The sequence below is a fragment of the Salmo salar genome, chromosome 01, assembly GCF_965601325.2.
Source record: "Salmo salar chromosome 01, fSalSal1, whole genome shotgun sequence".
In the NCBI taxonomy this organism is placed as follows: Eukaryota; Metazoa; Chordata; class Actinopteri; order Salmoniformes; family Salmonidae; genus Salmo; species Salmo salar.
Window position 1 is genome coordinate 124,503,431 of NC_138291.1, and position 16,138 is coordinate 124,519,568.

Here is a 16,138-nt window from a genome sequence, read left to right on the forward strand (position 1 = left end):
TCTGAAAGCTACCTCTCTGTTCTGAAAGCTACCTCTCCTCTCTGTTCTAAAAGCTACCTCTCCCCTCTCTGTTCTGAAAGCTACCTCTCTGTTCTAAAAGCTACCTCTCCCCTCTCTGTTCTAAAAGCTAACTCTCCCCTCTCTGTGCTAAAAGCTACCTCTCCCCTCTCTGTTCTAAAAGCTACCTCTCCCCTCTCTGTTCTAAAATCTACCTCTCCCCTCTCTGTTCTAAAAGCTACCTCTCCTCTCTCTTTTCTGAAATATACCTCTCCTCTCTCTTTTCTGAAATATACCTCTACTCTCTATTTTCTGAAAGCTACCTCTCCTCTCTCTGTTCTAAAAGCTATCTCTCCCCTCTCTGTTCTAAAAGCTACCTCTCCCCTCTCTATTCTAAAAGCTACCTCTCCCCTCTGTTCTAAAAGCTACCTCTCCTCTCTGTTCTAAAAGCTACCTCTCCTCTCTGTTCTAAAAGCTACCTCTCCCCTCTCTGTTCTAAAAGCTTCCTTTCCTCTCTCTGTTCTAAAAGCTACCTCTCCCCTCTGTTCTAAAGGCTACCTCTCCCCTCTCTGTTCTAAAAGCTACCTCTCCCCTCTCTGTTCTAAAAGCTACCTCGCCCCACTCTGTTCTAAAAGCTACCCCTCCCTCTCTGTTCTAAAAGCTACCTCTCCTCTCTCTGTTCTAAAAGCTACCTCTCTGTTCTGAAAGCTACCTCTCCCCTCAATGTTCTGAAAGCTACCTCTCCTCTCTCTTTTCTAAAAGCTACCTCTCCTCTCTCTTTTCTAAAAGCTACCTCTCCTCTCTCTGTTCTAAAAGCTACCCCTCCCATCTGTTCTAAAAGCTACCCTCCCCTCTCTGTTCTGAAAGCTACCTCTCCTCTCTGTTCTAAAAGCTCCCTCTCTCCCCCTGTTCTAAAAGCTCCCTCTCTCCCCTCTGTTCTAAACGCTACCTCTCCTCTCTCTGTTCTAAAAGCTACCTCCCCTCTCTGTTCTAAAAGCTACCTCCCCTCTCTGTTCTAAAAGCTACCTCTCCCCTCTCTGTTCTGAAAGCTACCTCTCTGTTCTGAAAGCTACCTCTCCTCTCTGTTCTAAAAGCTACCTCTCCCCTCTCTGTTCTGAAAGCTACCTCTCTGTTCTAAAAGCTACCTCTCCCCTCTCTGTTCTAAAAGCTAACTCTCCCCTCTCTGTGCTAAAAGCTACCTCTCCCCTCTCTGTGCTAAAAGCTACCTCTCCCCTCTCTGTTCTAAAATCTACCTCTCCCCTCTCTGTTCTAAAAGCTACCTCTCCTCTCTCTTTTCTGAAATATACCTCTCCTCTCTCTTTTCTGAAATATACCTCTACTCTCTATTTTCTGAAAGCTACCTCTCCTCTCTCTGTTCTAAAAGCTATCTCTCCCCTCTCTGTTCTAAAAGCTACCTCTCCCCTCTCTATTCTAAAAGCTACCTCTCCCCTCTGTTCTAAAAGCTACCTCTCCTCTCTGTTCTAAAAGCTACCTCTCCTCTCTGTTCTGAAAGCTACCTCTCCCCTCTCTGTTCTGAAAGCTACCTCTCCCCTCTCTGTTCTAAAAGCTACCTCTCCTCTCTCTGTTCTAAAAGCTACCTCTCCCCTCTCTGTTCTGAAAGCTACCTCTCTGTTCTGAAAGCTACCTCTCCTCTCTGTTCTAAAAGCTACCTCTCTCCTCTCTGTTCTGAAATCTACCTCTCTGTTCTAAAAGCTACCTCTCCTCTCTGTTCTAAAAGCTCCCTCTCTCCCCCTGTTCTAAAAGCTCCCTCTCTCCCCTCTTCTAAACGCTACCTCTCCTCTCTCTGTTCTAAAAGCTACCTCCCCTCTCTGTTCTAAAAGCTACCTCTCCCCTCTCTGTTCTGAAAGCTACCTCTCTGTTCTGAAAGCTACCTCTCCTCTCTGTTCTAAAAGCTACCTCTCCCCTCTCTGTTCTGAAAGCTACCTCTCTGTTCTAAAAGCTACCTCTCCCCTCTCTGTTCTAAAAGCTAACTCTCCCCTCTCTGTGCTAAAAGCTACCTCTCCCCTCTCTGTTCTAAAAGCTACCTCTCCCCTCTCTATTCTAAAAGCTACCTCTCCCCTCTGTTCTAAAAGCTACCTCTCTGTTCTAAAAGCTACCTCTCCTCTCTGTTCTGAAAGCTACCTCTCCCCTCTCTGTTCTGAAAGCTACCTCTCCCCTCTCTGTTCTGAAAGCTACCTCTCCCCTCTCTGTTCTAAAAGCTACCTCTCCTCTCTCTGTTCTAAAAGCTACCTCTCCCCTCTCTGTTCTGAAAGCTACCTCTCTGTTCTGAAAGCTACCTCTCCTCTCTGTTCTAAAAGCTACCTCTCCCCTCTCTGTTCTAAAAGCTAACTCTCCCCTCTCTGTGCTAAAAGCTACCTCTCCTCTCTGTTCTAAAAGCTATCTCTCCCCTCTCTGTTCTAAAAGCTACCTCTCCCCTCTCTGTTCTAAAAGCTTCCTTTCCTCTCTCTGTTCTAAAAGCTACCTCTCCCCTCTGTTCTAAAGGCTACCTCTCCCCTCTCTGTTCTAAAAGCTACCTCTCCCCTCTCTGTTCTAAAAGCTACCTCTCCCCTCTCTGTTCTGAAAGCTACCTCTCTGTTCTAAAATCTACCTCTCCCCTCTCTGTTCTAAAAGCTACCTCTCCTCTCTCTTTTCTGAAATATACCTCTCCTCTCTCTTTTCTGAAATATACCTCTACTCTCTATTTTCTGAAAGCTACCTCTCCTCTCTCTGTTCTAAAAGCTACCTCTCCCCTCTCTATTCTAAAAGCTACCTCTCCCCTCTGTTCTAAAAGCTACCTCTCCTCTCTGTTCTAAAAGCTACCTCTCCTCTCTGTTCTGAAAGCTACCTCTCCCCTCTCTGTTCTGAAAGCTACCTCTCCCCTCTCTGTTCTAAAAGCTACCTCTCCTCTCTCTGTTCTAAAAGCTACCTCTCCCCTCTCTGTTCTGAAAGCTACCTCTCTGTTCTGAAAGCTACCTCTCCTCTCTGTTCTAAAAGCTTCCTCTCTCCTCTCTGTTCTGAAATCTACCTCTCTGTTCTAAAAGCTACCTCTCCTCTCTGTTCTAAAAGCTCCCTCTCTCCCCCTGTTCTAAAAGCTCCCTCTCTCCCCTCTGTTCTAAACGCTACCTCTCCTCTCTCTGTTCTAAAAGCTACCTCCCCTCTCTGTTCTAAAAGCTACCTCTCCCCTCTCTGTTCTGAAAGCTACCTCTCCCCTCTGTTCTAAAAGCTACCTCTCCCCTCTCTGTTCTGAAAGCTACCTCTCTGTTCTGAAAGCTACCTCTCCTCTCTGTTCTAAAAGCTACCTCTCTCCTCTCTGTTCTGAAATCTACCTCTCTGTTCTAAAAGCTACCTCTCCCCTCTCTGTTCTAAACGCTAACTCTCCCCTCTCTGTTCTAAAATCTACCTCTCCCCTCTCTGTTCTAAAATCTACCTCTCCCCTCTCTGTTCTAAAAGCTACCTCTCCTCTCTCTTTTCTGAAATATACCTCTCCTCTCTCTTTTCTGAAATATACCTCTACTCTCTCTTTTCTGAAAGCTACCTCTCCTCTCTCTGTTCTAAAAGCTATCTCTCCCCTCTCTGTTCTAAAAGCTACCTCTCCCCTCTCTGTTCTAAAAGCTACCTCTTCTCTCTGTTCTAAAAGCTACCTCTCCTCTCTGTTCCTAAAGCTACCTCTCCCCTCTCTGTTCTGAAAGCTACCTCTCCCCTCTCTGTTCTAAAAGCTACCTCTCCCCTCTCTGTTCTAAAAGCTACCTCTCCCCTCTCTGTTCTGAAAGCTACCTCTCCTCTCTCTTTTCTAAAAGCTACCTCCCCTCTCTGTTCTAAAAGCTACCCCTCCCTCTCTGTTCTAAAAGCTACCTCTCCTCTCTCTGTTCTAAAAGCTACCTCTCTGTTCTGAAAGCTACCTCTCCCCTCAATGTTCTGAAAGCTACCTCTCCTCTCTCTTTTCTAAAAGCTACCTCCCCTCTCTGTTCTAAAAGCTACCTCTCCTCTCTCTGTTCTAAAAGCTATCTCTCCCCTCTCTGTTCTAAAAGCTACCTCTCCCCTCTCTGTTCTAAAAGCTACCTCTCCCCTCTCTATTCTAAAAGCTACCTCTCCCCTCTGTTCTAAAAGCTACCTCTCCTCTCTGTTCTGAAAGCTACCTCTCCCCTCTCTGTTCTGAAAGCTACCTCTCCCCTCTCTGTTCTAAAAGCTACCTCTCCCCTCTCTGTTCTGAAAGCTACCTCTCTGTTCTGAAAGCTACCTCTCCTCTCTGTTCTAAAAGCTACCTCTCCCCTCTCTGTTCTGAAATCTACCTCTCTGTTCTAAAATCTACCTCTCCCCTCTCTGTTCTAAAAGCTAACTCTCCCCTCTCTGTGCTAAAAGCTACCTCTCCTCTCTGTTCTAAAAGCTACCTCTCCCCTCTCTGTTCTAAAATCTACCTCTCCCCTCTCTGTTCTAAAATCTACCTCTCCCCTCTCTGTTCTAAAAGCTACCTCTCCTCTCTCTTTTCTGAAATATACCTCTCCTCTCTCTTTTCTGAAATATAGCTCTACTCTCTCTTTTCTGAAAGCTACCTCTCCCCTCTCTGTTCTAAAAGCTACCTCTCCCCTCTCCATTCTAAAAGCTACCTCTCCCCTCTCTGTTCTAAAAGCTACCTCTCCTCTCTCTGTTCTAAAAGCTACCTCTCCTCTCTCTGTTCTAAAAGCTACCTCTCTGTTCTGAAAGCTACCTCTCCCCTCAATGTTCTGAAAGCTACCTCTCCTCTCTCTTTTCTAAAAGCTACCTCCCCTCTCTGTTCTAAAAGCTACCTCTCCTCTCTCTGTTCTAAAAGCTATCTCTCCCCTCTCTGTTCTAAAAGCTACCTCTCCCCTCTCTGTTCTAAAAGCTACCTCTCCCCTCTCTATTCTAAAAGCTACCTCTCCCCTCTGTTCTAAAAGCTACCTCTCCTCTCTGTTCTGAAAGCTACCTCTCCCCTCTCTGTTCTGAAAGCTACCTCTCCCCTCTCTGTTCTAAAAGCTACCTCTCCCCTCTCTGTTCTGAAAGCTACCTCTCTGTTCTGAAAGCTACCTCTCCTCTCTGTTCTAAAAGCTACCTCTCCCCTCTCTGTTCTGAAATCTACCTCTCTGTTCTAAAATCTACCTCTCCCCTCTCTGTTCTAAAAGCTAACTCTCCCCTCTCTGTGCTAAAAGCTACCTCTCCTCTCTGTTCTAAAAGCTACCTCTCCCCTCTCTGTTCTAAAATCTACCTCTCCCCTCTCTGTTCTAAAATCTACCTCTCCCCTCTCTGTTCTAAAAGCTACCTCTCCTCTCTCTTTTCTGAAATATACCTCTCCTCTCTCTTTTCTGAAATATAGCTCTACTCTCTCTTTTCTGAAAGCTACCTCTCCCCTCTCTGTTCTAAAAGCTACCTCTCCCCTCTCCATTCTAAAAGCTACCTCTCCCCTCTCTGTTCTAAAAGCTACCTCTCCTCTCTCTGTTCTAAAAGCTACCTCTCCTCTCTCTGTTCTGAAAGCTACCTCTCTGTTCTGAAAGCTACCTCTCCCCTCTCTGTTCTGAAAGCTACCTCTCCTCTCTCTTTTCTAAAAGCTACCTCCCCTCTCTGTTCTAAAAGCTACCCTCCCCTCTCTGTTCTGAAAGCTACCTCTCCTCTCTGTTCTAAAAGCTCCCTCTCTCCCCCTGTTCTAAAAGCTCCCTCTCTCCCCTCTGTTCTAAACGCTACCTCTCCTCTCTCTGTTCTAAAAGCTACCTCCCCTCTCTGTTCTAAAAGCTACCTTTCTCCTCTCTGTTCTGAAAGCTACATTTCCTCTCTGTTCTGAAAGCTAACTCTCCCCTCTTATTTTTGTCCTTTTGCAGTCCTAGAAATGTACAGTAAATTGAAGGAGCAGCTTCAATCCAAAAGGTGAGTGAACTTCCTTACTCTCCTCACTATGTTCATTGTTGTTGTCATCAGTGTTTTACTCCACCGCAATATATTAACCATGAAGTCCCCCTCTCTAGATAACATGGTGCTTTGGACAGTAAGACCCTATCGCTTTCCTAGAAATCCTCTCTGTGGGACTATCCACAGGGGGGGACTTCAGGGCTGCTAGGACCCCTGGGGTACTGGGACAATCCACAGGGGGGACTTCAGGACTACTAGGACCCCTTCGATACTGGGTCTAACAACAGGGGGGGACTTCAGGGCTACTAGGACCCCTGGGGTACTGGGACTATCCACAGGGGGGACTTCAGGGCTACTAGGACCCCTGGGGTACTGGGACTATCCACAGGGGGGACTTCAGGACTGCTAGGACCCCTGGGGTACTGGGACTATCCACAGGGGGGACTTCAGGGCTACTAGGACCCCTGGGGTACTGGGACTATCCACTTGGGGGGACTTCAGGGCTACCAGGACCCCTGGGGTACTGGGACTATCCACAGGGGGGACTTCAGGGCTACTAGGACCCCGGGGGTACTGGGACTATCCACGGGGGGGGGGGGGGGGACTTCTGGGCTACTAGGACCCCTGGGGGTAGTTCAGGGGTCCTCTGGGCAGAGTGGTGGTACAGTAAATTATAAAGGTTAGGACATGGGGTTTTAATGTGATGTCATCACTGGGTTAAACACCACCACCCAGCCCAGGTCTTTGTCCTGCCACTCACAGTAAACACCACCACCCAGCCCAGGTCTTTGTCATGGCACTCACAGTAAACACCACCACCCAGTCCAGGTCTTTGTCATGCCACTCACAGTAAACACCACCACCCAGTCCAGGTCTTTGTCATGCCACTCACAGTAAACACCACCACCCAGTCCAGGTCTTTGTCATGCCACTCACAGTAAACACCACCACCCAGTCCAGGTCTTTGTCATGCCACTCACAGTAAACACCACCACCCAGTCCAGGTCTTTGTCATGCCACTCACAGTAAACACCACCACCCAGTCCAGGTCTTTGTCATGCCACTCACAGTAAACACCACCACCCAGTCCAGGTCTTTGTCATGCCACTCACAGTAAACACCACCACCCAGTCCAGGTCTTTGTCATGCCACTCACAGTAAACACCACCCAGTCCAGGTCTTTGTCATGCCACTCACAGTAAACACCACCACCCAGTCCAGGTCTTTGTCATGCCACTCACAGTAAACACCACCACCCAGTCCAGGTCTTTGTCATGCCACTCACAGTAAACACCACCACCCAGCCCAGGTCTTTGTCATGCCACTCACAGTAAACACCACCCAGCCTAGGTCTTTGTCATGCCACTCACAGTAAACACCACCCAGCCCAGGTCTTTGTCATGCCACTCACAGTAAACACCACCCAGCCCAGGTCTTTGTCATGCCACTCACAGTAAACACCACCCAGTCCAGGTCTTTGTCATGCCACTCACAGTAAACACCACCCAGCCCAGGTCTTTGTCCTGCCACTCACAGTAGACACCACCCAGCCCAGGTCTTTGTCCTGCCACTCACAGTAAACACCACCACCCAGCCCAGGTCTTTGTCATGCCACTCACAGTAAACACCACCCAGCCCAGCTCTTTGTCATGCCACTCACAGTAAACACCACCACCCAGCCCAGCTCTTTGTCATGCCACTCACAGTAAACACCACCCAGCCAGGTCTTTGTCATACCACTCACAGTAAACACCACCCAGCCCAGGTCTTTATCATGCCACTCACAGTAAACACCACCACCCAGCCCAGGTCTTTATCATGCCACTCACAGTAAACACCACCCAGCCCAGGTCTTTGTCATGCCACTCACAGTAAACACCACCACCCAGCCCAGGTCTTTGTCATGCCACTCAAAGTAAACACCACCCAGCCCAGGTCTTTGTCATGCCACTCAAAGTAAACACCACCCAGCCCAGGTCTTTATCATGCCACTCACAGTAAACACCACCACCCAGCCCAGGTCTTTGTCATGCCACTCACAGTAAACACCACCACCCAGCCCAGGTCTTTGTCATGCCACTCGCAGTAAACACCACCACCCAGCCCAGGTCTTTGTCATGCCACTCGCAGTAAACACCACCACCCAGCCCAGGTCTTTGTCACGCCACTCACAGTAAACACCACCACCCAGTCCAGGTCTTTGTCATGCCACTCACAGTAAACACCACCACCCAATCCAGGTCTTTGTCATGCCACTCACAGTAAACACCACCACCCAGTCCAGGTCTTTGTCATGCCACTCACAGTAAACACCACCACCCAGTCCAGGTCTTTGTCATGCCACTCACAGTAAACACCACCACCCAGCCCAGGTCTTTGTCATGCCACTCACAGTAAACACCACCACCCAGCCCAGGTCTTTGTCATGCCACTCACAGTAAACACCACCACCCAGCCCAGGTCTTTGTCATGCCACTCACAGTAAACACCACCCAGCCAGGTCTTTGTCATGCCACTCACAGTAAACACCACCCAGCCCAGGTCTTTGTCCTGCCACTCACAGTAAACACCACCCAGCCCAGGTCTTTGTCCTGCCACTCACAGTAAACACCACCACCCAGCCCAGGTCTTTGTCATGCCACTCACAGTAAACACCACCCAGCCCAGGTCTTTATCATGCCACTCACAGTAAACACCACCACCCAGCCCAGGTCTTTGTCATGCCACTCACAGTAAACACCACCACCCAGCCCAGGTCTTTGTCATGCCACTCATAGTAAACACCACCACCCAGCCCAGGTCTTTGTCATGCCACTCATAATAAACACCACCACCCAGCCCAGGTCTTTATCATGCCACTCACAGTTAACACCACCCAGCCCAGGTCTTTGTCATGCCACTCACAGTAAACACCACCACCCAGCCCAGGTCTTTGTCATGCCACTCACAGTAAACACCACCACCCAGCCCAGGTCTTTGTCATGCCACTCACAGTTAACACCACCCAGCCCAGGTCTTTGTCATGCCACTCACAGTAAACACCACCACCCAGCCCAGGTCTTTGTCATGCCACTCACAGTAAACACCACCACCCAGTCCAGGTCTTTGTCATGCCACTCACAGTAAACACCACCACCCAGTCCAGGTCTTTGTCATGCCACTCACAGTAAACACCACCACCCAGCCCAGGTCTTTGTCATGCCACTCACAGTAAACACCACCACCCAGTCCAGGTCTTTGTCATGCCACTCACAGTAAACACCACCACCCAGTCCAGGTCTTTGTCATGCCACTCACAGTAAACACCACCACCCAGTCCAGGTCTTTGTCATGCCACTCACAGTAAACACCACCACCCAGTCCAGGTCTTTGTCATGCCACTCACAGTAAACACCACCACCCAGTCCAGGTCTTTGTCATGCCACACAGTAAACACCACCACCCAGTCCAGGTCTTTGTCATGCCACTCACAGTAAACACCACCACCCAGTCCAGGTCTTTGTCATGCCACTCACAGTAAACACCACCCAGTCCAGGTCTTTGTCATGCCATTCACAGTAAACACCACCCAGTCCAGGTCTTTGTCATGCCACTCACAGTAAACACCACCACCCAGTCCAGGTCTTTGTCATGCCACTCACAGTAAACACCACCACCCAGCCCAGGTCTTTGTCATGCCACTCACAGTAAACACCACCCAGCCTAGGTCTTTGTCATGCCACTCACAGTAAACACCACCCAGCCCAGGTCTTTGTCATGCCACTCACAGTAAACACCACCCAGCCCAGGTCTTTGTCATGCCACTCACAGTAAACACCACCCAGTCCAGGTCTTTGTCATGCCACTCACAGTAAACACCACCCAGCCCAGGTCTTTGTCCTGCCACTCACAGTAGACACCACCCAGCCCAGGTCTTTGTCCTGCCACTCACAGTAAACACCACCACCCAGCCCAGGTCTTTGTCATGCCACTCACAGTAAACACCACCCAGCCCAGCTCTTTGTCATGCCACTCACAGTAAACACCACCACCCAGCCCAGCTCTTTGTCATGCCACTCACAGTAAACACCACCCAGCCAGGTCTTTGTCATGCCACTCACAGTAAACACCACCCAGCCCAGGTCTTTGTCATGCCACTCACAGTAAACACCACCCAGCCCAGGTCTTTATCATGCCACTCACAGTAAACACCACCACCCAGCCCAGGTCTTTGTCATGCCACTCACAGTAAACACCACCCAGCCCAGGTCTTTGTCATGCCACTCACAGTAAACACCACCACCCAGCCCAGGTCTTTGTCATGCCACTCAAAGTAAACACCACCCAGCCCAGGTCTTTGTCCTGCCACTCACAGTAAACACCACCCAGCCCAGGTCTTTATCATGCCACTCACAGTAAACACCACCACCCAGCCCAGGTCTTTGTCATGCCACTCACAGTAAACACCACCACCCAGCCCAGGTCTTTGTCACGCCACTCGCAGTAAACACCACCACCCAGCCCAGGTCTTTGTCACGCCACTCACAGTAAACACCACCACCCAGTCCAGGTCTTTGTCATGCCACTCACAGTAAACACCACCACCCAGTCCAGGTCTTTGTCATGCCACTCACAGTAAACACCACCACCCAGTCCAGGTCTTTGTCATGCCACTCACAGTAAACACCACCACCCAGTCCAGGTCTTTGTCATGCCACTCACAGTAAACACCACCACCCAGCCCAGGTCTTTGTCATGCCACTCACAGTAAACACCACCACCCAGCCCAGGTCTTTGTCATGCCACTCACAGTAAACACCACCACCCAGCCCAGGTCTTTGTCATGCCACTCACAGTAAACACCACCCAGCCAGGTCTTTGTCATGCCACTCACAGTAAACACCACCCAGCCCAGGTCTTTGTCCTGCCACTCACAGTAAACACCACCCAGCCCAGGTCTTTGTCCTGCCACTCACAGTAAACACCACCACCCAGCCCAGGTCTTTGTCATGCCACTCACAGTAAACACCACCCAGCCCAGGTCTTTATCATGCCACTCACAGTAAACACCACCACCCAGCCCAGGTCTTTGTCATGCCACTCACAGTAAACACCACCCAGCCCAGGTCTTTGTCATGCCACTCATAGTAAACACCACCACCCAGCCCAGGTCTTTGTCATGCCACTCATAATAAACACCACCACCCAGCCCAGGTCTTTGTCATGCCACTCACAGTAAACACCACCACCCAGCCCAGGTCTTTATCATGCCACTCGCAGTAAACACCACCACCCAGCCCAGGTCTTTGTCATGCCACTCGCAGTGAACACCACCACCCAGCCCAGGTCTTTGTCATGCCACTCACAGTAAACACCACCCAGCCCAGGTCTTTGTCATGCCACTCACAGTAAACACCACCACCCAGCCCAGATCTTTGTCATGCCACTCGCAGTAAACACCACCACCCAGCCCAGGTCTTTGTCATGCCACTCGCAGTGAACACCACCACCCAGCCCAGGTCTTTGTCATGCCACTCGCAGTAAACACCACCCAGCCCAGGTCTTTGTCATGCCACTCACAGTAAACACCACCCAGCCCAGGTCTTTATCATGCCACTCACAGTTAACACCACCCAGCCCAGGTCTTTGTCATGCCACTCACAGTAAACACCACCCAGCCCAGGTCTTTGTCATGCCACTCACAGTAAACACCACCACCCAGCCCAGGTCTTTGTCATGCCACTCACAGTTAACACCACCCAGCCCAGGTCTTTGTCATGCCACTCACAGTAAACACCACCCAGCCCTGGTCTTTGTCAAGTCACTCACAGTAAACACCACCCAGTCCAGGTCTTTGTCATGCCACTCACAGTAAACACCACCCAGCCCAGGTCTTTGTCCTGCCACTCGCAGTAAACACCACCACCCAGCCCAGGTCTTTGTCATGCCACTCACAGTAAACACCACCCAGTCCAGGTCTTTGTCATGCCACTCACAGTAAACACCACCACCCAGTCCAGGTCTTTGTCATGCCACTCACAGTAAACACCACCACCCAGTCCAGGTCTTTGTCATGCCACTCACAGTAAACACCACCACCCAGTCCAGGTCTTTGTCATGCCACTCACAGTAAACACCACCACCCTGTCCAGGTCTTTGTCATGCCACTCACAGTAAACACCACCACCCAGTCCAGGTCTTTGTCATGCCACTCACAGTAAACACCACCACCCAGTCCAGGTCTTTGTCATGCCACTCACAGTAAACACCACCACCCAGTCCAGGTCTTTGTCATGCCACTCACAGTAAACACCACCACCCAGTCCAGGTCTTTGTCATGCCACTCACAGTAAACACCACCACCCAGTCCAGGTCTTTGTCATGCCACTCGCAGTAAACACCACCACCCAGTCCAGGTCTTTGTCATGCCACTCACAGTAAACACCACCCAGTCCAGGTCTTTGTCATGCCACTCACAGTAAACACCACCCAGTCCAGGTCTTTGTCATGCCACTCACAGTAAACACCACCACCCAGTCCAGGTCTTTGTCATGCCACTCACAGTAAACACCACCACCCAGCCCAGGTCTTTGTCATGCCACTCACAGTAAACACCACCCAGCCCAGGTCTTTGTCATGCCACTCACAGTAAACACCACCCAGCCCAGGTCTTTGTCATGCCACTCACAGTAAACACCACCCAGCCCAGGTCTTTGTCATGCCACTCACAGTAAACACCACCCAGTCCAGGTCTTTGTCATGCCACTCACAGTAAACACCACCCAGCCCAGGTCTTTGTCCTGCCACTCACAGTAAACACCACCCAGCCCAGGTCTTTGTCCTGCCACTCACAGTAAAAACCACCACCCTGCCCAGGTCTTTGTCATGCCACTCACAGTAAACACCACCCAGCCCAGGTCGTTATCATGCCACTCACAGTAAACACCACCACCCAGCCCAGGTCTTTGTCATGCCACTCACAGTAAACACCACCCAGCCCAGGTCTTTGTCATGCCACTCACAGTAAACACCACCACCCAGCCCAGGTCTTTGTCATGCCACTCACAGTAAACACCACCCAGCCAGGTCTTTGTCATGCCACTCACAGTAAACACCACCCAGCCCAGGTCTTTGTCCTGCCACTCACAGTAAACACCACCCAGCCCAGGTCTTTGTCCTGCCACTCACAGTAAACACCACCACCCAGCCCAGGTCTTTGTCATGCCACTCACAGTAGACACCACCCAGCCCAGGTCTTTGTCATGCCACTCACAGTAAACACCACCACCCAGCCCAGGTCTTTGTCATGCCACTCACAGTAAACACCACCCAGCCCAGGTCTTTGTCATGCCACTCATAGAAAACACCACCACCCAGCCCAGGTCTTTGTCATGCCACTCATAATAAACACCACCACCCAGCCCAGGTCTTTGTCATGCCACTCACAGTAGACACCACCCAGCCCAGGTCTTTGTCATGCCACTCACAGTAAACACCACCACCCAGCCCAGGTCTTTGTCATGCCACTCACAGTAAACACCACCCAGCCCAGGTCTTTGTCATGCCACTCATAGAAAACACCACCACCCAGCCCAGGTCTTTGTCATGCCACTCATAATAAACACCACCACCCAGCCCAGGTCTTTGTCATGCCACTCACAGTAAACACCACCACCCAGCCCAGGTCTTTGTCATGCCACTCGCAGTGAACACCACCACCGAGCCCAGGTCTTTGTCATGCCACTCACAGTAAACACCACCCAGCCCAGGTCTTTGTCATGCCACTCACAGTAAACACCACCCAGCCCAGGTCTTTGTCATGCCACTCACAGTTAACACCACCCAGCCCAGGTCTTTGTCATGCCACTCACAGTAAACACCACCCAGTCCAGGTCTTTGTCATGCCACTCACAGTAAACACCACCCAGTCCAGGTCTTTGTCATGCCACTCACAGTAAACACCACCACCCAGTCCAGGTCTTTGTCATGCCACTCACAGTAAACACCACCACCCAGCCCAGGTCTTTGTCATGCCACTCACAGTAAACACCACCCAGCCCAGGTCTTTGTCATGCCACTCACAGTAAACACCACCCAGCCCAGGTCTTTGTCATGCCACTCACAGTAAACACCACCCAGCCCAGGTCTTTGTCATGCCACTCACAGTAAACACCACCCAGTCCAGGTTTTTGTCATGCCACTCACAGTAAACACCACCCAGTCCAGGTCTTTGTCATGCCACTCACAGTAAACACCACCCAGCCCAGGTCTTTGTCCTGCCACTCACAGTAAACACCACCCAGCCCAGGTCTTTGTCCTGCCACTCACAGTAAACACCACCACCCTGCCCAGGTCTTTGTCATGCCACTCACAGTAAACACCACCCAGCCCAGGTCGTTATCATGCCACTCACAGTAAACACCACCACCCAGCCCAGGTCTTTGTCATGCCACTCACAGTAAACACCACCCAGCCCAGGTCTTTGTCATGCCACTCACAGTAAACACCACCACCCAGCCCAGGTCTTTGTCATGCCACTCACAGTAAACACCACCCAGCCAGGTCTTTGTCATGCCACTCACAGTAAACACCACCCAGCCCAGGTCTTTGTCCTGCCACTCACAGTAAACACCACCCAGCCCAGGTCTTTGTCCTGCCACTCACAGTAAACACCACCACCCAGCCCAGGTCTTTGTCATGCCACTCACAGTAGACACCACCCAGCCCAGGTCTTTGTCATGCCACTCACAGTAAACACCACCACCCAGCCCAGGTCTTTGTCATGCCACTCACAGTAAACACCACCCAGCCCAGGTCTTTGTCATGCCACTCATAGAAAACACCACCACCCAGCCCAGGTCTTTGTCATGCCACTCACAGTAAACACCACCACCCAGCCCAGGTCTTTGTCATGCCACTCGCAGTAAACACCACCACCCAGCCCAGGTCTTTGTCATGCCACTCGCAGTGAACACCACCACCGAGCCCAGGTCTTTGTCATGCCACTCACAGTAAACACCACCCAGCCCAGGTCTTTGTCATGCCACTCACAGTAAACACCACCCAGCCCAGGTCTTTGTCATGCCACTCACAGTTAACACCACCCAGCCCAGGTCTTTGTCATGCCACTCACAGTAAACACCACCCAGCCCAGGTCTTTGTCATGCCACTCACAGTAAACACCACCACCCAGCCCAGGTCTTTGTCATGCCACTCACAGTTAACACCACCCAGCCCAGGTCTTTGTCATGCCACTCACAGTAAACACCACCCAGCCCAGGTCTTTGTCAAGCCACTCACAGTAAACACCACCCAGTCCAGGTCTTTGTCATGCCACTCACAGTAAACACCACCCAGCCCAGGTCTTTGTCCTGCCACTCGCAGTTAACACCACCACCCAGCCCAGGTCTTTGTCATGCCACTCACAGTAAACACCACCACCCAGCCCAGGTCTTTGTCATGCCACTCACAGTAAACACCACCCAGCCCAGGTCTTTGTCATGCCACTCACAGTAAACACCACCACCCAGCCCAGGTCTTTGTCATGCCACTCACAGTAAACACCACCCAGCCAGGTCTTTGTCATGCCACTCACAGTAAACACCACCCAGCCCAGGTCTTTGTCCTGCCACTCACAGTAAACACCACCCAGCCCAGGTCTTTGTCCTGCCACTCACAGTAAACACCACCACCCAGCCCAGGTCTTTGTCATGCCACTCACAGTAAACACCACCCAGCCCAGGTCTTTATCATGCCACTCACAGTAAACACCACCACCCAGCCCAGGTCTTTGTCATGCCACTCACAGTAAACACCACCCAGCCCAGGTCTTTGTCATGCCACTCATAGTAAACACCACCACCCAGCCCAGGTCTTTGTCATGCCACTCATAATAAACACCACCACCCAGCCCAGGTCTTTGTCATGCCACTCACAGTAAACACCACCACCCAGCCCAGGTCTTTATCATGCCACTCGCAGTAAACACCACCACCCAGCCCAGGTCTTTGTCATGCCACTCGCAGTGAACAACACCACCCAGCCCTGGTCTTTGTCATGCCACTCACAGTAAACACCACCCAGCCCAGGTCTTTGTCATGCCACTCACAGTAAACACCACCACCCAGCCCAGGTCTTTGTCATGCCACTCGCAGTAAACACCACCACCCAGCCCAGGTCTTTGTCATGCCACTCGCAGTAAACACCACCCAGCCCAGGTCTTTGTCATGCCACTCACAGTAAACACCACCACCCAGCCCAGGTCTTTGTCATGCCACTCGCAGTAAACACCACCACCCAGCCCAGG

At 51.0% G+C, this 16,138-nt stretch overlaps 1 protein-coding gene across 5 annotated transcripts in view; it reads left to right on the forward strand.

Moving 5' to 3' along the window:
• Positions 1-16,138, forward strand: part of LOC106563898 (exocyst complex component 6) — a 272,390-nt gene that overhangs the window by 45,723 nt on the left and 210,529 nt on the right. For all 5 annotated transcript variants that reach the window (XM_045714200.2, XM_045714203.2, XM_082978789.1 and 2 more), the window contains one exon: positions 5,826-5,871. In XM_045714200.2, the coding sequence (XP_045570156.1) occupies positions 5,826-5,871 (46 nt within the window). The remainder of the gene's footprint in view (positions 1-5,825; positions 5,872-16,138) is intronic.